At 36.7% G+C, this 27,499-nt stretch overlaps 1 protein-coding gene across 1 annotated transcript; it reads left to right on the top strand.

Moving 5' to 3' along the window:
• The first annotated feature begins 2,993 nt into the window (after nt 1-2,993).
• LOC140165014 (uncharacterized) lies at nt 2,994-15,576 on the top strand. Its single transcript, XM_072188424.1, has 2 exons — nt 2,994-3,145; nt 12,065-15,576. Exon 2 carries the CDS (start codon nt 12,100-12,102, stop codon nt 13,639-13,641), a length of 1,542 nt encoding a protein of 513 aa, XP_072044525.1. The 5' UTR covers nt 2,994-3,145; nt 12,065-12,099; the 3' UTR covers nt 13,642-15,576.
• Nucleotides 15,577-27,499: the final 11,923 nt, after the last annotated feature.

The following is a 27,499-nucleotide window of genomic DNA, read 5'->3' on the forward strand; positions in this document are numbered from 1 at the left end:
TTCCCTCATATCAAGCATCCACAAATATATTATACTGGTCCCTGTATATCAGACTTAAAGGAGGATTTCGTGATCCTAGCATCCTCTTTTCATGACATTTTTCAGTAGATATCCACGAAAAAAGCTTATTTCCAAAATTTCAGTTGATTCTGATTTTGCGTTTGCGAGTTATGCATGATTATGTGTATTACACTGCTCCATAGACAATGTGTTGTAATTTCGTTCTAGTGCACCAGAACGAAATTCAAATTTGGCGATATTTTTGCTAAACGTATTAATCTGCAAGAAATATTTGGTACATAAACATTATGTAGCCAGAGGTATCCAGTGGTGTAAAATCTCAACTTTTTTGGGAAAAGTGGGGGATGAGGCTGTGGATCACGAAATGCCCCTTTAATAATATCCATCTTAATAATAATTCGATTCGAATTGTTCATTCACTGATTTTTGAATGAAGAACGTTCGTGACCAAAGATATGTTGCAACTAAGTGAAGCTCGTCGTACAAATTCTAGAAATGAATAAATTCGCTTCACGTAATAAGCACGTTGTATTTGATTACTAGTCAGTTTTACCTCGGCGTAATGAAAAACATGATTGGTCAATTTGGCTCCGCGGAGCAAAAAAATATGGAACGCGTAACAGCTCCACGTTGTGGTGGTTGCGGCCGACTACACTCTAAATTTTGCAACGGTTAATGTAGTTGTGAACAAACAGTTGAACCGTCTGTTGCACTTCTTGATGCTCACGTATTTCGAATAAACCTGTGTACATGTAGTGCTTATATGATATAATTACCATTAAATGGCCATATGTGTCAAAATTAGTCTTTTCGTAAAGGGCTCGTAATTTTTAGAAGACAATGTCTTTGCTCTTTATACCCGTCTATATATACATATTACACCATGTATTTTCGGGACAACTATGTGTTAGTGCACTAATACATAGTTGTCCCTAAAGTATGCGTTTGTATTTTCGGGACAATTATGTGTTAGGGAACAAACCAAAAGATCGATGACGTCCTATAAACGTAAATAATCAAGTATGCCTATTATTGGCTTTATATTGTCGCCCGGTATTGTCGACAAAGTTTAAATCTCAAAAGCTATATAATAAAAATGTGAATTTTAATGAAAAAGTAATGGTGCGAACATACATACTAGAGCATGTGATCATATTGTTGAATGTTGCTGTCTTTTTATACTATAAGAAAAACCAACTTTGGTTTGCAGAAGCTCACATTGAATTCCCTCATATCAAGCATCCACAAATATATTATACTGGTCCCTGTATATCAGACTTAAAGGAGGATTTCGTGATCCTAGCATCCTCTTTTCATGACATTTTTCAGTAGATATCCACGAAAAAAGCTTATTTCCAAAATTTCAGTTGATTCTGATTTTGCGTTTGCGAGTTATGCATGATTATGTGTATTACACTGCTCCATAGACAATGTGTTGTAATTTCGTTCTAGTGCACCAGAACGAAATTCAAATTTGGCGATATTTTTGCTAAACGTATTAATCTGCAAGAAATATTTGGTACATAAACATTATGTAGCCAGAGGTATCCAGTGGTGTAAAAATCTCAACTTTTTTTTGGAAAATTGGGGGGATGAGGCGGTGGATAACGAAATGCCCCTTTAATAATATCCATCTTAATAATAATTCGATTCGAATTGTTCATTCACTGATTTTTGAATGAAGAACGTTCGTGACCAAAGATATGTTGCAACTAAGTGAAGCTCGTCGTACAAATTCTAGAAATGAATAAATTCGCTTCACGTAATAAGCACGTTGTATTTGATTACTAGTCAGTTTTACCTCGGCGTAATGAAAAACATGATTGGTCAATTTGGCTCCGCGGAGCAAAAAAATATGGAACGCGTAACAGCTCCACGTTGTGGTGGTTGCGGCCGACTACACTCTAAATTTTGCAACGGTTAATGTAGTTGTGAACAAACAGTTGAACCGTCTGTTGCACTTCTTGATGCTCACGTATTTCGAATAAACCTGTGTACATGTAGTGCTTATATGATATAATTACCATTAAATGGCCATATGTGTCAAAATTAGTCTTTTCGTAAAGGGCTCGTAATTTTTAGAAGACAATGTCTTTGCTCTTTATACCCGTCTATATATACATATTACACCATGTATTTTCGGGACAACTATGTGTTAGTGCACTAATACATAGTTGTCCCTAAAGTATGCGTTTGTATTTTCGGGACAATTATGTGTTAGGGAACAAACCAAAAGATCGATGACGTCCTATAAACGTAACTAGTTTCGTTTCTCAGCCGACCCCTCCCTCCCTGCCAGAAACGTTATAATGAAATGTTGAACATTTTGACATAATAATAATAATAATGACACAGACCGATATTTTTGTACAAACGTAATCGAGTATTTTTACCCCCCCCCCCTAAATGAACTAGTTTCGTTTATAGGACGTCATCGATCTTTTGGTTTGTTCCCTTAGTGCAATATATATTGTCATATATCTATGGATTTATATTATCATATAGGCACTGTATGTACACAGGTTTATTCAAAGTACGCAGCATCAAGACAGTCTAGAGTGTATACACTTCGTGAACAAATGTGACGTGTCATGTCAAAAGGAGACACTTTTGGGCAGGATAGTAAATGGAGAAATAGCCAAAAATCTGCCCGGGAGTGATTGTTCACAATTTGGGTTTGTTGCGGATTTGTGATGTTCTTAATGTTAAAAATATTATCTGATAGTTTCAGACCGGAATATAACTGGCATTCTGTATCTTTTAAGACATTTTTCAAGGTAATTCCTACTCTCGACATTGTCAATAATATTTCTAAAGGCCGATATCTCAATTTCCAATTTTATAATACCATAACTTACGAACTCAATATCTTCGCTTAGGAATGTCCAAAACATGACATGTCAAAAATATGCCATACTTTAATAATGGGTGTATATAATTACGACCAATTACGAACACTGCATCAGCTGTTTTTTAAATCACTGATCACGTTGAAAACTATCATATAGATAATATACATTGTTGTAGTTGCAACTATTATCTGGAGAGACACCAACCATAGTCTTTCTAGGGTCTATGCACTAAACCATAATAGGCATCTCGACACAGCAACTTAGTGTTCGCGGTAAGTGTTTACTTTCTTAATCTAAACTTGCGATGGGTATTCGCTGGCGAAGTGGTGTAATAATCGGATTAACTACCATAGCAATAGGGTAAAACAATTTTTGAATATATCGCGATGTACTACAAGCAGGTCGGACTCATAGTCATCTGTGTATATCTGCAATTATAGATTGAATACAATACCGTTCTTTTCAAAGATACTAATCTTACAAGTGCGGGTGATCAGCATGATATGGTTTAATGCAGATGTACCGTGTGAACAATCTAGTGAAGTGCGGTATATTCAAAAATTGTTTTACCCTATTGCTATATGGTAATTAATCCGATTATTACACCACTTCGCCAGCGAATTGATAAATAATTAACCCTAGTTCATATTTAGATTTCAATCTACATTACGTTTATTTGAAATCTCTTCCTTTTCCTTTGTCACGTCCGTGTACTAAATTACATTCATTCCGACACGAACAGTTATTTCGCCAGGTTCTTGAAGGAGCCGGATTCATCATTAACCAGTGTACGTCGGTTATCTATAAATGCGCTTTTACAAATGCGCACGTGACCCATGGGCACGACATACCAAGACCAGCAAGCGTGACCAAATCCTCATGCATTGACCACTCATAGTATACAGAAAGGGATAGGAACTCTGTAGATAAATATCATCAAATTTAAGAATTAATTGAATTGCAAAATTATTACACATTTTGCAATTCCGAATTTGTAATATGTTATCAAAAACAACATTTTGAAAGTATTTGACGACGGAAAAATATATTCAACGACGGAAACGTTTACAATATAATCACAAAGTTGAACAAAATAGACAATTTTGCTGCACAGTAGTCTCATGTTGTTTCGCCTTTGCATTCAAATGTATAGAAAGACCACTCGCTATGTAGAAAGACACTTCGAGACTTACTGTATATAAGCTGTTATGGCAGCGCGTAGGTGGTCACGTGCGCATTTATAAAAGCGCATTTATATATAACCGAAGTACACTGTTTTAACTAGTTGACAATGTATGATGGCTTCAAGATTAATATATCGGGAATAAGTCTGTTAATTTTACGCCAAAAATATTGTACGTTTACCTCAAATACCGACCACAAATAATACATACTGTAACTGTGATTGATCAACATTACACTTTCAAAATCCAACAACAACTTCACTCCGGAATTATTTTAATTCATGAACTTAAAGGAGTATTTCGTGATCCTAGCGTCCTCTTTTTATGACATTTATCAGTAGATATCCGCGAAAAAAGCGTATTCCCAAAATTTCAGTTGATTCCGATTTTGCGCTTGCGAGTTATGCATGATTATGTGTACATTACACTGCTCCATAAGCCACTCATGTAATTTCGCAAACCTGAACGTAATTCAAATTTGACGATATTTTTGCTAAACGAATTAATATGCAAGAAACGTTTTGAACATAAACATTATGTAGCCAGATGTTTATAGTGGTATTAATGAGGCTGTGGATCGCGAAATGCCCTTTAAATAGTTAAAGTTGTGCATATCCTTAAATAAAGAACTTGATAATCATGGACCGCCAAATTTTGTCGATTTTAAGCCATTATGCATGTTATGTAACGCATTTGCAAAACATAGAATTACCAATGTTATACTTACGAATGAAGTTAATGCTGTAACGATATATTGACCTAATTATAGAAAACCAGAGATTATTTTATATATTTTGTGTTCTCGATAGACACATTGTATTGAAAGCGGTACCAACATATCGTACTTTTCAGTTAGAGGGATACTCTGGATTACCCAAAATCCATAACTTACAACTCAGCCAAATTTGTGGCGGATCTGCTTGCACCTTTGGTGGGGAAATCGGATAGACATTTAAAGAACAGTGCGGACTTAGTGGACAAATTGTCCAGGGGGGGCACATCAAAAAATTTTGGTGGGTATGCTCCCCCGCAATTTTGAGGTGGTGGGTCTTTGGGAGCTGACGGCGTACCGGTAAAAGGGGTCTTTCGGAGCTGCGAACCGGGCTTTGAACAAGTAAAATGGGGTCTTTTGGAGCTGCGAAAAGTCAAAATCAAGGGTCTTTCTTGACTTTTTGGTTGAAAATTGCCTGAAAAAACAAGAAATATGAGGAATGAGCAATTTTTGGGTCTTTTAGAGCTGAAATTATCAAAATCAAGGGTCTTTCAGAGCTTTATTTTGGTCAAATATAGGGGGTCTTTCGGAGCTGCGAAACCCAAATAGGGGGTCTTTCCGGGGGAGCATACCCGTATGGTCATTTGTGTTGAGTGCCCCCCCCCCCGGGCAAATTGTCCGGTGTTATTGTTGGTGAGGATGAATGCCTTGTATCCTACGATGTTACGGTGCTCTTCACCAGCGTACCTGTCGACGAAAGTGTCAACATAAATCATGATTTATTAACTAGTGATACCACTCTGTCTGCTTGCACCAAGTTAACCCCGTAACAGATCACTGATTTGCTTACTGTGTGTTTGAAAACCACCTACTTTGTCCATCTGGTCAGTTTTATTCACAATGTGAGGGCGCTGCACTGGGCTCCCCGGGTAGTCCAGGCGGTGATGGAAGCGATATCGCCAATTTTGAGGTCGCCATTGGATTAACACATAATCATGAAATCTTCACAAACAATTCTAAATTTGTTATGAGGTGTCAAAGCAAAATTATCTCTAAAACCGTTGGGGTACGACAATGTACCACACTGCAAGTATGTTAATTTTCCATTTGTAATTGCTAACCGTGTATTTTGAATGGGGCTGTCAGCCCTGTATCTTCGCCAGCCTCGTACGTCACGTGTTGCGCTTCCTATGCCGCCTGGGGTAGTCCTATCATCGCTAACCTGTTCATGGAACACTTGGAAACATTGGCTTTGTCATCTTTTCATTCTCCACCCACCTTTTATGGCCGTTATGTGGATGACACCATGGTGATCCTAAACGTTCAGTGGTTGAGTACTTTACCAAGGGTTGGTACAATTTGTGACCCTACTTTTCATACCCGACTTTTCATACCCCACCTGACCCGACTTATTTTTAAAGTTTTGTTAGATATTCGCAGTTTATTCCGTTGGTAATCAAATATTAAGCAAATACCATACACATTTCCTTAATATTATTGATAAAGAACAGCGTTTTCAAGCATTTTCTCATCTCAAATTTCAAAGCCTCGTTCAGCCATATTTAGATACAAAATTGTGATTAGTATTGATGAGTTTTGAGCCCTGTGCAATTCTAATCGCCTGGACTAAGGGATTGTTCAGAAATACTTTGGGGTGGCAAAATGGAGGGGTCAAAAAGTTTTAGTCTCTAAAAGGGGAGTCAAAAAGTTTTATGTCTTCAAAAGGGGAGTCAAAAAGTTTTTGCTCCTGATAGGGGGCGGCGGTCACAAAAAAGTTTTAACAAGAAAATACCAAAAGAACAAGAAGATACAACATTTCTTTTTGGAAGCTCGAAGACTTTACATTTATCCAGTCTCTATAAGAAAAGAGTATATGTATATATTCCACTGATAATACCGGGTCAAAATGATGCAACCGACATTTTTTTCGTCTTTGCCGCGAAATTTATATTTTTACAAAAAAAAAAAAAAATTACGCCCCTGATAAACAAGTCTAAAGCACTAAAAATCTTGAGTATGTGCCCAGATGTTTCTCTCAATTTTTTATTTTTTATTTAATTAGTGGTTCTAATAATGAAACATGAAAAAATTAGAATGCATACAATGAATTTAAACTTCATACAAGTCACCCTATAAAACTTGCATGTTTCAGTGTAGGAAAGGCCTATAAATTAAAAAAATGAAGGAAGGGGTGAGGGGGGTCAAAACTTTTTGACTCCAATTTCCAAGTGCCCAGCCCCCCCCCCCCAATGTTCTGAACACTCCCTAAACCTGGTTATAAAGTTTGCTCAAGCCAATCAATAAATGTTTGCTTAATCACAATGCATTGACCAATTAAGCCTTGATATGCTAACATGATTGAACTTGCTTGGAGCAACTGAGCGGTACACTGAAGTCAATACTCAATTTATCTCAAATGTTGGTAGCAGTGAAAGGGCTGAATAACATGCAATGACAATATTGACGTTTATAATGTCACCATGCGTAGATCTGAATGTGACAGACGGATATACTTCCTCATGAAAAGGTAACTTATGAACGACTGGTTTGGAGATTATGGCTGCGCACGAGGAAGGGCGATGTTTATAAATAATAATTTCTAAATCATAATTTTCACCAATTACACTGATTTAGCCTTTTCAATTCGGTAGACTTCATTTACACTTTATTTAGTATTCATTGAAATATCTAAAATGATTTATCATAACGATAAAAAGTTGGGTCAAGTGGGGTATGAAAAGTCGGGTATGAGAAGTAGGGTCACAAATTGTACCAACCCCTTTACCAATCACCTCAACTCGGTTCACCCGGCTATTAAGTTCACCGTCGAATTTGAGCAAGCAAATAAGATTGCCATAGGCCTTCATCAACAGAAATGCTGACGGCAGCTTAGCTTTTAGTGTGTACCGAAAAAGCACACACACTGACCAATATTTGCACTTCGACAGTCATCAACCCTTGGAACACAAGTTGGGTGTCATACGATCATATTCAGCGTGCCCTGTCGGTCTGCGGTTACACCAAATGGGCTTGGGACTGCTCCGGCAGCAACAAAATCACTCCCAAACCTAAAACGCAGAACTCTTCTCCCCCAGCGGGCAGTATCACTCTTCCATACATCCAGGGAGTTACTGAAGGACTTAGCCGCAAGATTCGTAAAGCGGGAGTTTTGGTTCACGTCAAACTTGTGCTCGTTTCACCTTTCCCGTAGCCCTAAAAACTGAACATAATTTCAGGACTCCTGACTCATAGGGACATTTTGGGATAGGAAGAAGAATTCTCACCTGAGGCAAGCTCACTGCCTTAAACTCTCATCAATCGTATTTACGGCCGACAGGCAGCGCCTTTAACCGCTCGGCCATCTTACCCTAGCTCTACCTAGGCCATCCCTCTCACGCATTTGAAATTTTTAATTGATCTAGTTCTGAAAATCCGGAATTTCGACAATAAGAACTTTCCGGAATTTTTTTATTTCGCAAAATGACCTTTGTACGCGGCATAAAAATGTCACGAGCGCGGGCGACAGAAACTCACAACCAACTTTCATTATGATTATTACGAGCGGGACCCGAGGAAACCTAATTATTTTATTCCTCTTTTTAAATTCTTTTGTCTGTGAATAACAAGTTTTGTAATTCTTTTCTTTCTAATGTTGTGATTTTGGTGTGTTTTTGAAATATTGCAATTAAACATTCATTAGTTCTTTCAAACATGAGACGCAAAAACACAGTCATTATATTAAAAAGATATAGCAAACTTTCCATGGCAGAGATTGCACCAAAGACAAATTACACCTAAATTAAGTGTAATTCGGGGGTTATAGGTGGTACTACACCCTTGATAAATTTGTGACTATTTTTGCATTTTTGTCAAAAAATAATAACACACTGGTAACAAAAGTTATGTATATTATAGGGGCAAGGAATCCAGTTACTACACTGGAATTGCAGTGACTCAAGACAAGCGGTACGTTATTTATGACAAAAGAGGCACCGCTAGAATGTGCCTCATTTCTTAACATATATAATGAACCACTTGTCTTGAATCACTGAAATTTCAGTGAAGTAATTGGATTCCTTGCCCCTATAACATACATAACTGTTGTTACTAGTGTGTAGTTATTTTTTGAGAAAAGTGCAAAACTAGTCACAAAATTTATCAGGGGTGTAGTACCACCTTAAACCACTATTGTGGAAAATCCATGCTGACCATTTCAAACAACTGTTGCATGTTAGTATCAGTTAATAGATTTACGCACGAAGATTAAGGTTATAAATTATTTTAAACTGTTGTGATTTGGTAGTTCACAGCATCTTACGAATGGTAGTGAGCTTTTGCAAAAACTGCATTGCTCAATTCAAAGCGAGCGTGTAGACGAATTCAAATATCACAGATATACTTTTATAGGTGTTGCGGTTCTTGAGTTACGTTGTAAAGAGGGCTGAAACAACAACACTTTTGTAAAACGTACATAACTAATTAACAACAATAAATTAAGCAAGTTTGCAAAGTATACGATTTGTAGAATGAACTTTTGCAAAGCATCAAGGTGTTAATTTTCACAAATATATTGATCTAGATAATGAAAATCGAATTTTAGGTTGATTCGACCAACAATACCTCGTCTACCCTTAAGTTATTTTCAACTCGCCGATAAGTTGTTTTTAACAAACCACAGGCTTAATAGTTGTTGATGTATTAAGCATCATTAAAAAATCAATTTGATAATTGCAAACAACTGTTACGTATAACATATTGTCAATTAGCAAGAACGTAGAATTAATTTGCTTTTAAAGTCTTGCGATCATAGTAGCTAAATATAATATAGGCTTATAATACTGTAGGCCTACATGTTACCTTACGTATGATATAGATAGCATATTTAATATTACGGTGGGCAATTGAGTTGAAGCAATATACATATAGGGGGTGTCAATTACCTCCAAAAGTACAGGGCTCCCAAGGTGTAAAGGTCCGTTCATACTACCACCGCATTTGTGATGCGTTGCTTTGCGATGCCGATATATCGACATATAACGATATAACTTATCGCTATAACTCAACGCAACTCGTCGCATTTCCAAGTTAAAATGTATTTAACTTTATTGTAATATCGCAGTGCAGTAGTTTGCAGTACGATGCATTGCGGCAACGCACCGCATTGCAAAGCAACGCATCATGCGGTGGTAGTATAAACGGACCTTAAGTCTCTCCCCCCCCCCAAGACATTTTGGTATAATCCAAAAAACAATCGATAATTTCTTTTGTTTTAAAGTTTGGAACATAGACTGATTAGTTATGTATCAAGTGAATGGGGTTTGGTTGCTACATCATCTTCACTGAGAAATACAGTATTTCACTTGGCTTTTTGTATGCTTAACATGCGTAAATTTAATGTTTTAAGAAAAACATTTTCGTTGATGGCTGTTATTCAAGACTCAACTTGTTACAAGCGGACAAGTGCAACCCATTCTGCAGCATGCGTGGAACCAGCTTGACCAACAACATAAACAGCAGAGAGCTCTTATCAACAGTATGCGCAAGAGATGTTTAGAAGCCATTGCACATGAAAGAGTACATATTCATTATAAAAACACATTTATAATCTGAATGTGTGACACATACTGCAGTTACTGTCCGTTTTCCTATACACAATACACAGTGCTCTTTCCCATTGACTCGTGACCTCTACAAATAGCCCTACGTTAAAAGTATGGGGATATGACTAGTTAACGTCGCTGTGTGAAAAATAACCGGCCAATATTAAAAGTACTCTTCTAAAGTTCTAGAAAATATAGTTTTTTAACATGTCCTAAATTTTTAGCTAATTTAGATGTTTGGAAATATTCGTACTTTGGTGTTTTAGTTAATGTTATAGGTAATAGTACATTGCCTAGTTAACGTAGCTGTGTGAAAAATAACCGGCCAATATTAAAAGTACTCTTCTAAAATTCTAGACAATATAGTTTTGTAACATGTCCTAAATTTTTAGCTAATTTAGGTGTTTGAAGAGGGTCGCACTTTTGTGTTTTAGGAAGGATATGTAAACGACAGATAACACCATAAATATTAAAAAATTATTTCCAAACCGTGTTAAGTCAACAATCATTATGTTGCTCATTTTCAAGAATGCTGGTTTACAAAAAGCAGCCCATTGTCTCATTTCGTGAACAAAGGTACACATACCATTGTTTCCTTTCGTTTCCTTTATAATCGGTTACCCAACTGAAGCTATAATACCAGCTTTATTGCGATATCGCACATGAAAACAGACACTTGTGCCCAACCAGAGAAGATCCGATTTAATCAGTTGAGCTGTTTCAATGAGTGTTATCTTGGTTTAATAGCTTTTAATGGGGTTAAGTCCTGCAAAGGTCGAGATGAATTCTACTGTAGACATGACTGCATCATGACCATAACCTAACTGAACACAGGGTTTTTTGCTATCGGAAAGGAAAGAATTTCAGAGAGTACAAAACATATTGGCCGGTTATTTTTCACACAGTGACGTTAACTAAGCAATGCCCTATACCTATAACATACACTGTTTGTAGAGGTCACGCGTCAATGGTGAGTGCACTGTGTATTGTATATAGCAAAATGAACAGTAACTGCAGTATGTGTAGGCATCCACCCTCTTAACTTTTAACCCTTGTGGCACATTATAGAAATCCATCACTTTAGATCAAGATGCAAGATGCTTCAGCCTACCCATTGAGAGTTAAATATTCACCATTTATTTTGCTCAAATGTATGCATGGAGACAAGATTTCCCCTACCGAGTGATTTTATCATTTTGAAATGATAAAATTTTGAATTTTGTCCAAATTAATTTCAACGAATGGGTAACTGAGGGTACAGAAACAGAAAGGTAAATGAAAAGAAACAAATTAAATCAATCATAACATTGATATCGAGAACGTTTTGTACAATAAATGTATGATGTTGAAAAGTGCAACTTTTTCTGAAAGCATCAATTTTGGAAAATGTGATTATTTTTTACCAGAAATATTGTTTTTTGGAAATTTGACAGCTTTGGGAGGGTAGCAATACGATTCTTTTTAAAATTTCTTTTGAACTCTGAATAGAGGATGGTCAGTGGCGTTCTACGTGTACCTGACTAACTCTCTGATTTGCCAAATATGGTTATAATTGTCACCAGGATTGAAATTAATGCCTAGAACATGATTAAAAACACTAAAACTATAACTGTTAAAACTTAGTTTCTTTACTTTCTATCTTATAATATTAACAAAAATATTTAACCAAATACTTCTTCTGTATTCTTCTTTCAGTTTTCGACATCAGTCTGTTTCAGTGGTAGAACACCATGGAGCGGAGAGTGCATTCCGTTAAAATGCCGAGTGGATTCAAGTGTGTGATGATTTGTATATTCTGGGTTGTTTTGGTCATTGGATTCTTGTTATTCTCTAGACATCTGATCTGGCAACCGGTTTACCGTAGTTTGGTGAGAGAGACGCACCATCAAGTGCGCAATCCGCTACCAACCATCGATAACAGACCCCTTTTAGTAATGGGCATATTGTCAACAGAAAACGGTGCCTTAAGGGACGCACAACGATCCACATGGCTATCTACTATACACATGTTGCGAGATCAGCTTCCTTTCAGAATAATCCACAAATTCCTTCTCGATCGACCAACAAATGATACAATCATAGAAAATGATAGATATAACGATATTGTTTTCCTAAATGATACACGCAGTGGATGGGCCGTAAAATTTGGATATAAATTATACGTATGGTATAAGTACATTTATGAAAACTACCCAGATACGTTACTTGCCGCTAAACTAGATGATGATGTTTTTCTATGTGTCCCGCAGTTATTAAAACGACTTGACGAACTCAAATCAACGAAGTTGCACTACGGATGGAAACATTATGGTAATACAGTCAAGGCAATAGATGAAGCGTTTGTGGTTATTGGTAAAGACCTGTTAGATAGAATCGTAAAACGTGAATATTGCGTGAAAGTATCATCGACATGCAACGACACAATAGGTTTGGTTGATAGGAATTATGCTGGTTGGTCTATGGGATTTTGGCTGAGAATATACGATGACGTCGACTTTCAACCAGATAACGATAGGATTATCATGGTAAAAAATCACACTTTGGACTTTGAAAAAAGAGTCCTGAAAAATATAAAGCCGGGTTTTTGTTCGAAATATGTCATTAACCATAAATCGTCTGCACAAGTAATGAAACAACTTCATGTATATAACAATATATCTGATGCCGTGACTGGGTCCATATTTTCGGGTGATATCGTAAGGAAACTGCTACCAATACCATCATTAACAAAACATCACAACGCTTTTGCAATCATGGACAAGACGCCAGTTTGCGATAATTGGGCTGTTGTTACTACGATTAACTATCCTTCAAACGCTGTAAAAAACATGGCATCTTTTCCTAATTGGTGCTTAGTCATAGTAGCTGACACCAAGACACCACCTGAAAGTATATATCTTTCTGAAATTGAAATGACAAGTAACGCTTCCAAAATAATAAAGTATCTTTCAGTGAAGGAACAAACTATCCTATACCCTTTATTATCAGAAATTATACCTTTAAACAGTTTTGGAAGGAAAAATATAGGATATATGTATGCTATACATCACAAAGCTAAATTGATTTGGGATTTCGATGATGATAATGATGGAACAGTAGATTTAAATGATTTCAAGGGTTTATTCCCTTATGTCACTGTCTGCAACGTTTCACATGATATACTTCTGAACCCTTACCCCTATTTCGGCGTTACAGAAACCCGTACATGGCCAAGAGGTTTTCCTCTGCAATACATTAAGAACAAAGAGACACTACCTAAGCTATGTAACTGAACTGATTATGTTCGGCTTGGTATAGTGCAATCATTAGCTAATCATGAACCTGACGTAGATGCTGTTTATAGAATGACACGCGACACACCTTTTAACTTTCGCGCAAAACGAACATCTCATCGGCCATTCGTTTTGCCAAGAGGTTCATATGCACCATTCAATGCCCAGGCTACATTATGGTTTCCCCCGGCGTTTGCTTACATGGCATTACCATTGAGTGTACATGGACGTGTAAGTGATATTTGGAGAAGTTACATAGCGCAATATTTTCTAAACAGAAAAAACATTCGCTTAGCCTTTTCGCCGCCGCCATATGTGATTCAAGACAGAAACGATCATACTCTTTTAAGAGATTTCAATGCAGAATTAGATTTGTACCAAAAAAGTCAACAATTGGTCCATTTTCTTTCATCTGCAGAATATGTTAATGTAGATATTGTGGAGTTGTACAAACATTTATATACAAGACAATATTTAGAACAAGAAGACATTCAATTCGCTGAAGCATGGACAAAGACGTTGATAAATATCACTGACTCATTCTAGAACTATTATCCATTTAATTGACCTTGGCATACCAGGGTCAAGTTTCGAACGTTCCAATAGAGCCAAACGTAAGCAAGATTGAACACGATTATGCAATTAATTTTCTTACACGGAAAAATAAAGCCAATTCAGGAACAAAATGTTATCGTATAGGGACTACACACCACCGCTTCATTTTTTTTTATTGCGAAAATGGATTTGTTTTGATGATAGGCATTTTATAGGCAAATATAAAATAAATTTTCATTTAAATTTAATTTAATTTTATGTTTGAAATGAAAACAAATCCATTATACGTAAATGAAAAGAAATATAGCTAAGCGTCCAACAAAAATACGGGCCCGCCGTATGTTTCCGCGTAGTATGCCCTATACTGGACACTCGGGAACGTTCGAAACTTTACCCTGGTCTGCCAAGGTCAAATTAATGGATTAAGTAATCATAATTATTTTATGATAATAAAATGTAAAAACAATCTTTAGAAAAATTAGAAAAGGATGTTAAACTATTAGAAAAGAAAATGGACTAAGATGCAAAATTATATAAAAATAAATATATTGAAGCCAAAGCAAAACTTGATAAAAGATATATAAAGAAATTACAAATAAAACGGGGCAATTATTAGAGCTAGAGTAAAATGGTTTGAAGAGGGTGAATCCAATTCAAAATACTTTATGAGCCTGAAATCATAAAGCAGTTAAGAACTTAATTACGGAGCTCAAGACAAAAACTGGTAATAGCATTACGAGATGATATACTCAATGAGACAGTAGAATATTACAGTAATTTGTATAAGTCTAAGAAAATTAAAGATGAAGATATTGACACCTACGTCAATGATTCAGACATATGTGAAAGTATTTTAACTGTCAAAGAGTCTACAAAAGCTGTCCAAGAGTTAAAAATGAACAGGTCTCCTGTAAGTGATGGTTTAACACTCGAATTTTACAAGTGTTTTTGGAATTCTTGAAGAGGTTCATTAGGTTTGTAGAAACTCATAATATACATTTCATCTTGTAAAAACCAAAAGTTATTTACTGACCTGACAGTTTCGACCATCTTGGGCGATGGCCATCTTCAGAGTGATGTTTTTCTCTCCAACGCCCAGAAGTTCTTGAGAAGGAATGTAATTCGGGAGCCCGTCGTGTAAGAGAAGCCATCTGGATAATGAACAGAGCACCGAACACAATGAACAGAGACGAGGAAGTCCATTATCTTAGTCACGTATACGACCCACTTCTGGGCGCTGGTGCGCCCTCTGTTGGTAAACAGAAGTTGGAGAGAAAAACATCACTCTGAAGATGGCCATCGCCCAAGATAGTCGAAACTGTAAGGTCAGTAAATAACTTTTGGTTTTGACAAGATGAAATGTATATTATGTTTTTGGAATGATATCAGTTCGGGGGCACTGCTAATTCAAAGACGTCTCTGATATCAAAGACTCTTCAGTGCCGAGTCACCTGACAGTATCATAATTCAAAGACGTCTCATAAATCACATACTCCCTAGTCTCAAAACCCAGCCGCAAACGATATTGTGAACGTGAACTGGCGCAACGGGAATAATTTTGCGAGTAGGCCTAATCAGCATGATCAGGGTTGTAGCTAGCCCAAGTGCCTGCTAGCTCCTGCTAATTTTACTATCCAATTTATGAATTAAATCGCGGGCTCGGGATACACTCTTTCTAGTGAACGTGAGAAATCGGAGAATGCTAAAAAATGTTGCTCTTTTTCATAATTGAGCTTAAATGCTGCAGAATAACTTTGCTCCCTCGACGACATTTTGCAGACTTTCAATTCTCCGGACACATCAAAACTGTTTATTGGTTATTTTCGGAGCATATATTTTTTTACAGATTTCCAACTGAGCCGCGAATTTTAGTTTTAGGCTTAGGGGAAACTGGGGTAATTGTGGCCCCTTCTACATTTTTACCATGTAATTCTTTAAGTATGAACTGGAGAAGTAACATTTCTGCATGAGTGGATAGAGGCAATGGGTACCTATATAAGATGTGATAAATATAATTGGAAAATATATTGCAATTTGCATAATAATTAACATAATGTTTTAGGGGCCACAATTACCCCAAGCGGGGTAATTGTGGCCCCTGAACAAAATAAAGAATTTAAAGAGTATTGTGAATCCAGTTCTTCCTGATAACTATTAATAGCATGTTTTATAGTCATTGCGATAATTCTAGGCCATTTGGACTGGTTTATTTACCAGAAAAAGGCATTTTAAGGCATTTTGTAAAATACTTGTTATTATGCTAATTTTTGCATGCCGAAACTGCGGCCGGATCTGACTGTTCATTGTACTTCCTTGTTTTGACTTGAAAACATACTAAATATGTCTTTTGTGTTTCAATAATGACCCCAAATGGCTAATTTGATTAACATATATCAGATTAATGACCAAAATAGCTTTTTAGGGGGTCAGATGCAAGTAATTTGCTTAAGACATGAACAGGGGCCACATTTACCCCAAGCCGGGTATTACATAATATGCAAATTTAGCTCATTAAATAAACAATTTTTTTATAAAATTGTTATATCAATGTGAACTGTTATGATTACCTTTCATGTCAAACACATGTATACAAAATAGTCAGTGATACAACCAATAAGTACCACCCCTATGAATAAAAAGTGGACTTGCCACTTTTTAGAGCCATTTGCGATGTCGCTCCGCTAATTAGACCCCCCTCATAAAATTTTAATGCTATTTGAATATTTTTTCACCAAACAGTAACATAAAGACCACTCTTTCATACAGTACAAAGTTAAGTCACCTTGACCAATGCTTAGTATAAAGACACCCTGATAAAGACAAAGGGGCCACAATTACCCCGGGGCCACAATTACCCCAGTCTCCGCCTATATTTAACACTCGTGCTCAATAATTCCTTCAATTCAGCCTAAGTTTAGGCTTTTCTGTTTTGCTTGAGGGGGATGTGGCTAACAAATTTCCTGCGGACCTGACTTCTGCATGGGTATGAACCTGCTCAATTAGGCCTATATGGATAAATGCAAGTTAGCCTTTTCTTTTTTGACGGAGAAGGGTGTCTGAGGGGGATGTGCTCCCTCAGAAGTTGGAGAATTATTTTCAAAAAGTTATGAAAGGCACAATAAAGTCATTTGGTGTAAAAGTTTACACTTATTATTCGTATTATTTTGGGCATAACAGATTTCAACGGACCCGACTTGTGAGGGGAATATTATCCTCAAACTAAAAGCCAATTGGTGCATCATTTACTAACTTATTATTAACTTATTTTTCCGACCATCATGATTAAGCATAGCCTATAGGCCATACCATGTCATGATAATGCATAATACGGTATGTATTTTAGAATGGATTTCCAGTGGATGCGACTTCCCGTCACAAATTTCAAGCATGAACATAATTATGATGCGCAATGACTCAGAACGTAAGCCTACTCTTCCTCGTTTCTTCTTGTTTTCTTCCTTGTTTTCTTTCCACGGATATTGAAATGAGCCTGGGTGGTTGTGGCAAAACAAAATTTTCAACCCAGTTTTGCTAATATTTTGTCCTGATTTTTGTAACATTTTCGTTCCGGTATTGGCAGTTATTTTATATATGTTTTCAGTTGTCGGGTTATTTCTTTCAATTTTGAGAAATCAGACCGAAAAAGTAGACCTTTTCTTTTCCCTCCTTTTCCGCCCTTCAATTTTTGTAGGGGGCACTATACTGCCCCACTGGCTATGCCCAGGCCCGTACGCAGAGTGGGGCCGTGCGGTGGGGCAAAAGTCCTCAAAAAAATCCTAATTTACGACCGTAGTGAGCAAAAAAATATGTTTTTTATGCTTTTTTAGTCAAAAAAAGGTCCAAAGTTTGTGAAGAAGGTCCACTTTTTACAAAATCGCCCCCTGGAAAAAAAAGAAACACTTTTTCAAAATCAGCACCCCGCAAAAAAACGGGCCTGGCTATGCCACTGCTCTATCACTCCCCTTCCTCTCCCTCCCTCCCTTCTCTCTTTCTCTCTCTGTCTCCCTCATTTTTTTATGACCCGGGGCTGCAGGCCCCAAAGCCCCACTCCCTGGGCAGTGGGCACGCGCCTGGTTTACCGTAATTTGTTGATCTATTTTGAGCCACTAATCATAACATAACCCTACCCCTATCAATAAAATACAAGTGTCCATATTTCTCCAAATTCATCCCATGCACGTGTGCAAGAGTCAGGCCACGAGGTTAGGCCTGAACGTTTCCGTAGGGGCCTACCATTTTTCAAGTCATTTTTGAATATATTTGTGAAAAGTTGCCGCCACAATGCGTGCCAAAAATCGCTCCCCTCCCCCCTCGTTGACTGGCCAAAAATTAATTGTTCCCTCCTTTTTTGCCAAAATATTCACTCCCCCATGACTTGGGATTTTTTGTTACTTCAAAACGTTGGATATGGCTCGATTTTGCCAATCTAAGTGTTTTCTGGGACCATTTGTCAGAATTTGCACAGATAGATATGATGTTTGCACAGGCAGATATTTGCTAAACATAGGAAAGCATATTCCGATACAGTCACCTTCTTTCCGATATGCTGCATCTAGCCCCAAACTGTAAAAAAAGCACGACGTATGTGATTTCACAGACCCCCGTATGTGAAATCACTGACCCGTCTTTGATATCAGAGACGTCTTTGAATTAGCAGTGCCCCCGAACTGATATTAAAGAAATGGTAACTGATTCATTTTAATGAAGGCTTTGGAAACGGCGAAATGTCATTCTCTCACAGACGTGGGATTATCAAACTACTTTACAAAAACAAAAGGTGATAAAAACAATTTAGATAACTTTAGACAATAACTTTAGTAATTATGATTATAACATTTGTACTGCAGTGTTATCAAGTCGCGTTCAAAATACTCTTCATAAAAGTTCCTTTAAAAAGGTAAAAAGGAATGGGCGCCCGATGTGAGCTTGGATGTGATGTGAGGAAATGCAAGTGGTTTGATTTGTTCAAAGAATTTCATCAGCAACGAAGGGAAGAATATTAAATTTAAAGGATATGTATAGGAGTAGACGGGGTAAGGGAACGCATGGGATTTAACAAGATTTTTTTCAAAGTGAAAGATATAAATTGGTATTTGATTTTGGTTGTAAATGGTTGGGAATGGTATAATGTAGGGGGTGTATTGTATTGAGGATATTGATTATACTGACGAATTATTAAGGATTAGTGTTTACTGATAAAGACAGAAATAAGAAATCTGTAGATGTGTTATGTATTTTTTTTTATTGAACACTTAAAAGATACAAATATAAACATTGAGATAACATACTAATTTTACGACAAGACATCTTATAAGAAGTATTACGTTGACTTATTCTTTACATTGAAGGTAATGTTATCCTTTGCGTATCGTTTATAAACATGAAAGACTTTAGTGAAAGGTTTATATTAACTTGAGATATGGTTGTACAAAAATATATATTAAAATATAAGTTGTAAATTTGTACATAATACATGGTATAAAGATGAAAATCATGCTAGAATCATTCAGACGGGTTGAATAATAGCTAGGTTTAAGTAGCTATACTCGCTGAAAGGAATGTTTGGAGTACATAAATTGGTTATAAATTACTGAAACTAATATGAAATATATACAAAGTAGTTATTGAGGTATCCTTGTTGAAAAATGTGTATTAAAAATAGAATTTGTAAACGTTGTACATATATAGTTGACACAGTCCCAGCAAACACAAAAATGTTTTAAAAACGTTTGTAACATGTTATATTTTGGGTTTTGGTTTGGATAAAAACGTTTAAATATCATTAAATGTTTTCAAATTGTTATTGTAAAATGCAACAAACGTACGTTTTACAAACATTTTTTGCTAAATATTTTGCTAACACTTAAATAACGTTATAAATAGGTGACTCTAGACCATTGATTTTATGCTAATGTTGTTACGTAATCATATGTGTGATATAATTTTTACATGTGTTGTTTGAAAGACAAAGGTACAGTGTTTATGTAATCATTGAGAAATGCCATGAAAACAATCCACAAATGACGTCCTAGTCAACTCTTAAAACATACTGACTGCCCCTCGTACTTATTTATTAGTATTTTTGACAGCGAAATTCATGATGCATGTATTGTTTTTAAAATAGTGAATTAAGGGTTGAATGGTTCGATGTATTGTTATCTTATTGTTATGGCGCTATTTTCTTTTGATTAATCAATTATTTTAAATACTAGTATATCGCTCCACGGTCTTTCCTTCATCGATCCTGAATGACGTCGAATCTTCGTATTCGACGGCCAGATATCGAAGGGGAAACATCGCACTAGCGTACTCAATCCATAATCTATATTGTGATACTTTGTTGATATTTGATGATGCGGCTATAGGAACAAAGACCAAACAAACATATTCTTGTTTACGCCGTAATATTGTAGTATTTCAACCATTTCACAACTTCAGCTGTGTAACTTGCAAAAATTCCTGTTAAAAAGTGGTTCTTTGAATTTTGAAAATACATTAAAAATCGCATTGGACTTTTCCTACTGATTATACTATAATGATCACTTGCCTATAATGTTCTGATCACACTATAGACTGGGATTATATGTGACCTCATTGCCAGGCAATTTGTCCCTATTGTTTCTTGTCTGGAAAAATTCAGGGACCGTGCTTTTAAACAACCCGTCAGAACACAATAAGACCGTTGTTCATTCGACCATAAAAGATTTTTCTAGTCCCTCAGCAACTCATTAATAATGCGTTGCATCAGGTCAGGGATTCTATTATAATAATTCTAATCCTTTCTTTGAGGTGAATAGATAAAAGAGAGTTCTTGAAAAACAGGTGTGATGTTGTAGATAATATTTTATGATCAAAGTTGCTGGCATATAGGAAATTTCGTGGAAGTGGCGCTTATTATATAATTCTTGTAAACACAATCTAATGTGGTACTCGCTACATGGAGAAGGCCGGTCTGCAAATGTTCAGTGCATGAAGCTATATAGTAGAGATATTATAGCTTTATGTTCAGTGTAAATCAATTAAAATACTATAGCTGGATATCAAAAAATCGTGATGCATTCCTTCTTGTTATGGACGATATTAATTTTGATATTATTGTGACAAAATCCATTCTCTTCTCAATTGATTAGGCTCCAGGATTAGGCTTTCTTTTCTAAAAATAAATCATAGGGCCTAAAGGCCATTAAATATAGGCTAAACCCATATTCGATATGCGGAAACCTTCACAGTCCGGGCGGCGCTTGTACTCTCATTAAACAGGCACCGACGCCTGCTTCATTTGCCAACCTTTATCGGGGGATGAGTTTGAGTTTTCATAATCATCTATTACCTATACCAGGGGTCCGCAAATAGCGTGTCTTCCCGAGTGGCGCGAGGCGCCGTTTAGATTTAAAAAAATAAAAACAAAATAAATTAATTAATTAATAAATTCCCATGTTCTCCGTGTAAAGACAGGCTAAAATAGTACAAAATATTGCACCAAATGGCGTCATTTGCACCTCAAATTTCAAAAACCGATAACTTCACAGGGGGGAGGCACCCCTCTGACTCCCCCGGCTTCACAGCCATTGAGTGGTGCTTTTCAGTTTTCTTTTATTTCATGTGGCGCTTCAACAAACCTATTTGAGGAAGCCTGACCTATACCATGTTTCACCCCGATGTGGCAGTGACGTCAACGCAGCTGTTTCGCTCGCGCATCTATGCGGCGTCTTTAATCGCGTGCGTGTGTACACCAGCGCTTTGATCGAACGCTAGCGAGTGTAATGAAATTCACACAGTGCTGATGTCACATGCCACATCAGTAGCCTGAATCCTTCTGGCCTCTAATGACTGCGCCTTTTATTTACCCACAATCCTTCACGTTGCCTTATCAACAGCACAACCCGATGACCGTGCGTAGTTGTTGAAAGACTGAAGGATCCAGTCTACCACATCAGGGTGAAAATGGTATAGCTTATCGCAAACCAGCCAAATTTGTCATATGTTTGAATAGCTAGTAAAAACCCGTGAATATAGTGTCAGAAACTCTCACACATCTTAGGATAACCTTGTCATTAATGTGAGACCGAAAGCAACGCCATTTTGGGAATATATTTGAACATTGCGTGGGAAAACATTGCGGTAAAAGTAAGTTAATCATGAAAATCGTTTAATTCTAATAATACCAACCAGTAACGGACACTTAGCCAAGACTATGTGAGAAGTTTGGGGTATGTAAAGTATTTTCTTGTTATAAAAAACAACGAAAAAGCAGTCCAAAATTTAACTTTTTATCACAACGCGATATTTAACTTTTATTTCTAGTTTAAAATCTGTTCATCACCTGCAGTCCGATTTGGTATCTATGGTTTCATAAAAGTATTGGGAACTAATTTGGATGGTATTTTGGATTAAAAAAACGATACTGTTAAAAATATCGGTATTTATGCCAGCGACATATCTATTATGTAAAATACATTGAAAATTGTCGGCTAAAAAGTGCATAAATTAAAATCGCGAACAGTAATAGCAACAATAACTATCTACATTCCAAGCGGAAACGCTTTTAAAAAACATACCACCTTTTTTGGGCAATCGCTAAAACCGAAATATGAAATTCCAGGCCATCTGTAAAAAAGTGCGTGAGCAAAAATGACCATGAACTTGGGTCACCGAAACAAATGTTTATATTGATGTCAGGTCTTTCATAGTGATACAACAATTAGCCCCCAATACTAGCTTTCATTTGAACCGTTATTTGTTAAACTGCGATTTTTACTTTGAGAGAAATTAATAAACGTATCAAAACACTTTTCACAAATCGATTTAAAACTGCCCGATCCGTTAAAGATAAATGTGAAGTTATATTTTGTTATCCGTCTATTTCTCTGTATTCAACGAATCTTTCACCAGAATAAATGATTGATGGATCTCGTGTAAGTTTCCTTTATATCAAGTGGCGCAGAATCCGTGTCGTAATCTTTTCAGGTACCAATCTTTAGCTGGCCGTCGATGGGCCCCTGAGGTAGGCAAGAAAACCACTTTCGGTATGTTTATTTATAGCAATTTTGAATGATTGTATATATAATTATGAATATGATATTTGGGCGAGAAGCATACGCGCTTCTCGCTCTGTTTTAGTATCAGTTTTGACATCTCCATGTAATTAGGGGAGAGCGGGGAGTGTTCGCCCTATATTTTTCTGACTAGCCTAGCGATGTCAATTTTAAGGTTAGGGATGACCTGATTAGCCCATGTGAAAGCCCTATGTCTTAGCTATATACGGCCACAATCCCAGAACTAATAGCAACAGGATAGAGCAAACAAAAAAGTTTTGCAAAGTGGCGAACTTGCCCCATATTGGGGCAGGTTCGCCCACATGGTGGGGTAAGTTCACCTTAATCACAAAAAAGGTTTAAACATATTGCATAACAATAACATATTAAATGCAAACATTTAGCAAGAGTATACAGGGCATTCATTCTCTTCTGGGGAGTCACTAAGTTTGTTGCAGGGGTCGAGTCAGGGTAAAATGTAGGGGTCCAAAGTGAGCTTAAACGTATCATGTTTACAACTTCGGGGAGATTTAGGACATTAAAGGTGGTATGAATAATACTGATACCACATAACTTTAAAAAACATGCTTTTCAGTATAGTTTTGCCTTGTTTAATGGTATAATTATAAATTATTTTCATAATACGCTGATGGGGCAGGTCCGCCCTCCAGTTTGGGGTAAGTCCGCCCGGGGAAGATATAGGGCGAACATGCCCCATCCTCAAAAGGGCGAACGTGCCCCTTGTGCACATTTTTGCATTTTCTTCAGGGTATGCAAAATACAAATCGAATAAGGTGATTATAACTGCATTAAATCTTTGACAAATCCCATATGTTCCCAATACAGATTTTCATTAAGGGGGTACTACACCCCTGGGCCAATTCTGTGCCTATTTTTGCATTTTTCTCAAAAATTATAGCGCATTGGGGACAAGTAAGATATGTATATTATAGGGGCAAGGACTACAACTACTGCACTGGAAGTTTTATTTCAGCACAGACAACAGTTGTGGAGTTACAGTCAAAAATGAGGGAAAACCAATATTTGATCAATAAATCAATAACTACTTGCTTTGAGTTGCTGAATTTTCAGCACAGTACAGTAGTTGTAGTCCTTGCCCCTATAATATACATATCTTACTTGTCACCAATATGCTATAATTTTTGAGAAAAATGCAAAAATAGACACAAAATTGGCCAGGGGTGTAGTACCCCCTTAAAACCATCTGTATTTATGTATCAATGATAATACAACATTATTAATGCAAGAAAAAATTACGTTTTGGTGTTTTTTTGTTTGTTTTGTTTTGGCTGTAGTTCGATGAACACGTCCCTATATGTCGCGTAGCTAATATGAGAAGTTTATAATGACCTATGTCACCTTATTTTACCAAATTCCCCGATAGCCGTAGTGCATGAGAAACAAGGGGTGGGCGAACCTGCCCCTAGGGCGAACACTCCCCGCTCTCCCCTACATTTGATCATTAGCGGAAGTTGCAACGAAATTATTATTGACACAGGCAGCTGTTATATTTGCACAGTACAAGTTGCCAGTTTGTCGTCCACATTTCCACATATTATTTGTTTGCTCGATGCATAGCCTAATTCGTAAGCTAGATTACGGACATGATTTGTTGGGGCGCCCGCTACGGCGGCGGCCCCATTATTAGGCTTGACTTTGCAAAAAGCTTCTAATTTCGGTCTTGTTAGATTTACTTCGCAATTGTTTTGCTAAAATTATGCCCAGCTCAGAAATAAAACCACAATTTGCTTGGATTTTATTTTATTATTGTTTTCTGATATGCATGGGATAAAATCTTGTGCGTATATTCTTTGTTTAAAATACAAAATTAATGGACTTATAAAAACACCAAATAACCCGTGACCTTTGTACGGGCTTAAACTAGTTTACCGCCTCTTAGAACCCCATAGACGGTGACCAACACTATGGACCACAATAGCCTAATCTCAATGGCATAGTCCAATAACCTCAAATAAACAATCATAGTGCAAAGGTTGACCTAACTTGCAGAGTATGAGTTTTTGGCGCCCTCTACGGAGGCGCCAAAATATAGGCATGACTTTGTGATTCTTTGTGAAAAGCTTCTAATTTCACTCTTGCTAGATTGACTTCGCAATTGTTTTGCTAAAATTATGCCCAGCTCATAAATAAAACCACAATTTGCTTGGATTTTATTTTATTATTGTTTTCTGATATGCACAGGATAAAATGGTGAGCGTATATTCTTTGTTTAAAATACAAAATTAGGATTTATAAAAACACCAAATAAATCCTGACCTTTGTATGGGTTCAACCAGTTTACCGTGTGCCTTAGAAACCCGATAGACGGTGACATTTGACCATACACTAGGATCCACAACATGCTCATCTATCATGGGAACAGTTCTTAAGCCCTAATACATTTGTAGGCCTACTTTCATCCTTTGAAAATTTGGGTACACAAACTCATACTCTGCAACTTGAGGTCAAATTTTGCACTATGATTATGTAATTGAGGTTATTGGACTATGCCATTGGGATGAGACTATTGTGGTCCATAGTGATAAAATCAATTAACGAGGACTCTACTGATGGCTTTTGTTTGCTAATTACCATAGAATCTATACAGCGGTTATTGCCAAAGTTGCAATATGGTGGCACAATTGGGCGGAAAACTGTATGCAAACAACACGGCATATTAATTATACATGTTCTACATTGTTGTATTTTAAAACACTGAAGACCAAAATTGACGTTATTGCCATGATTGGATCATGGAGGTAGTAAGCCTACTACAACTCTGGCGGAAATTCGTTGCCACACCAGGGCCACACCAGCACGTTCTGGTGTTAAAAGCACGCAATCGAAGCTAAATATGGGATAGTTCCGTACTATTTTGTATAATAGTTGCAAATGCACATTCAGATTACACTTGCCCCTTCCCCACCCCCCACCCCCCATTTTCCAATGTTGGGAGACTGTAATGTAGAAATGATGACGATTTTGTCCAAATCAACATTGCAATAGGGGAGCGGGGAAGGATGTTGGCCAATTAACGCTCAGGTGTGGCAACATTTTTCGCCAAGGTTGTAGCTATACTACCTCCATGATTGGATTAAGTAAATAACTAAATCCTGTTATCTACCCAGCAATGTTTGCTTATCATAATAATTGTAACAAACTGTAGACAGAAAAGGCAAACAGACAGAAATTTAGAGTTTTAAATTAGAGAGTTGACAGGAAGTTGTAAGATGTTATTTTGTGATGGATATGATTGGTGTAAGAACGAAAAAGTTGAATGTCAGATCAAAGTCATCCGAGGTGAATTAAGTAATGTCAATCACAAATTGTTACAGGTCATTTGAGGTGGACTAAGTTTATATTTGGATTGTCAGAACACCTTCCCCAATCAGACACATTTCTCTTGTTTGGCTTGACTTTGCAAAGAGCGTCTAATTTCGGTCTTGCTAGATTTACTTCGCAACTGTTTTGCTTAAAAGTATGCCCAGCTTAGAAATAAAACCACAATTTGCTTGGATTTGATTTTATTATTGTTTTCTGATATGTTCGGGATAAAATGTTGTGCGTATATTCTTTGTTTAAAATACAAAATTAATGGACTTCTTTCTATGCTAATATTACATTATTGTTTTAAAGAGAAAAAAAAGTATCCAAACAGTTGGGCGCCTATTCCTTTTTTAAAGGAATTTTTATTGTACCCAAAGTTTCAAAGTCATTCAATGAATGTACACATGTATGTTGTATAGTTGTCCTTGTTTAATAAGCAGGCAGCAAGGTACAGTGTATGAGTAGGCATCTTATCAAGATCAAGATAGTGATAGTGACATAACAATTAACATGCTTATCTTACCAAGGTCTTATCTATCTGCATGGTGTAATTGAAATTACTATACAACATGTACAGGCTGTATCAAAAAGTTTGGTACCCAGCAGTTTTGATAGTTATTGAAAAGGCTGGTTCTTCCAAATGCAATATCGGGTCCCCCTTAAAATGATAAAATGATCAGACCATAAATCTTTTGTGACTGTTTAGGACATTAATCAACAAATTATGCGGATCCTAGATGTGTCGAGGATGTTAAGTTTATGAACAAAACGTTACGTTTGTATTTTCAATTTGTTGCTACGTGTATGTTAACAAATGAAAGTTCTGTAACTTTTTTTAATTCTTCAATGCTAAGTATTCTTTTGGATATCATCAAATTGTAAATCTCTAGTCAGATTTTCAGTGTGTTAACAACTATGTA

Source organism: Amphiura filiformis, chromosome 11, assembly GCF_039555335.1.
Source record: "Amphiura filiformis chromosome 11, Afil_fr2py, whole genome shotgun sequence".
Lineage (NCBI taxonomy): Eukaryota > Metazoa > Echinodermata > Ophiuroidea > Amphilepidida > Amphiuridae > Amphiura > Amphiura filiformis.

Bases quoted from the DNA above. Each gene is read 5' to 3' on its own strand.
- LOC140165014 (XM_072188424.1), top strand. From the start codon at position 12,100: ATGGAGCGGAGAGTGCATTCCGTTAAAATGCCGAGTGGATTCAAGTGT.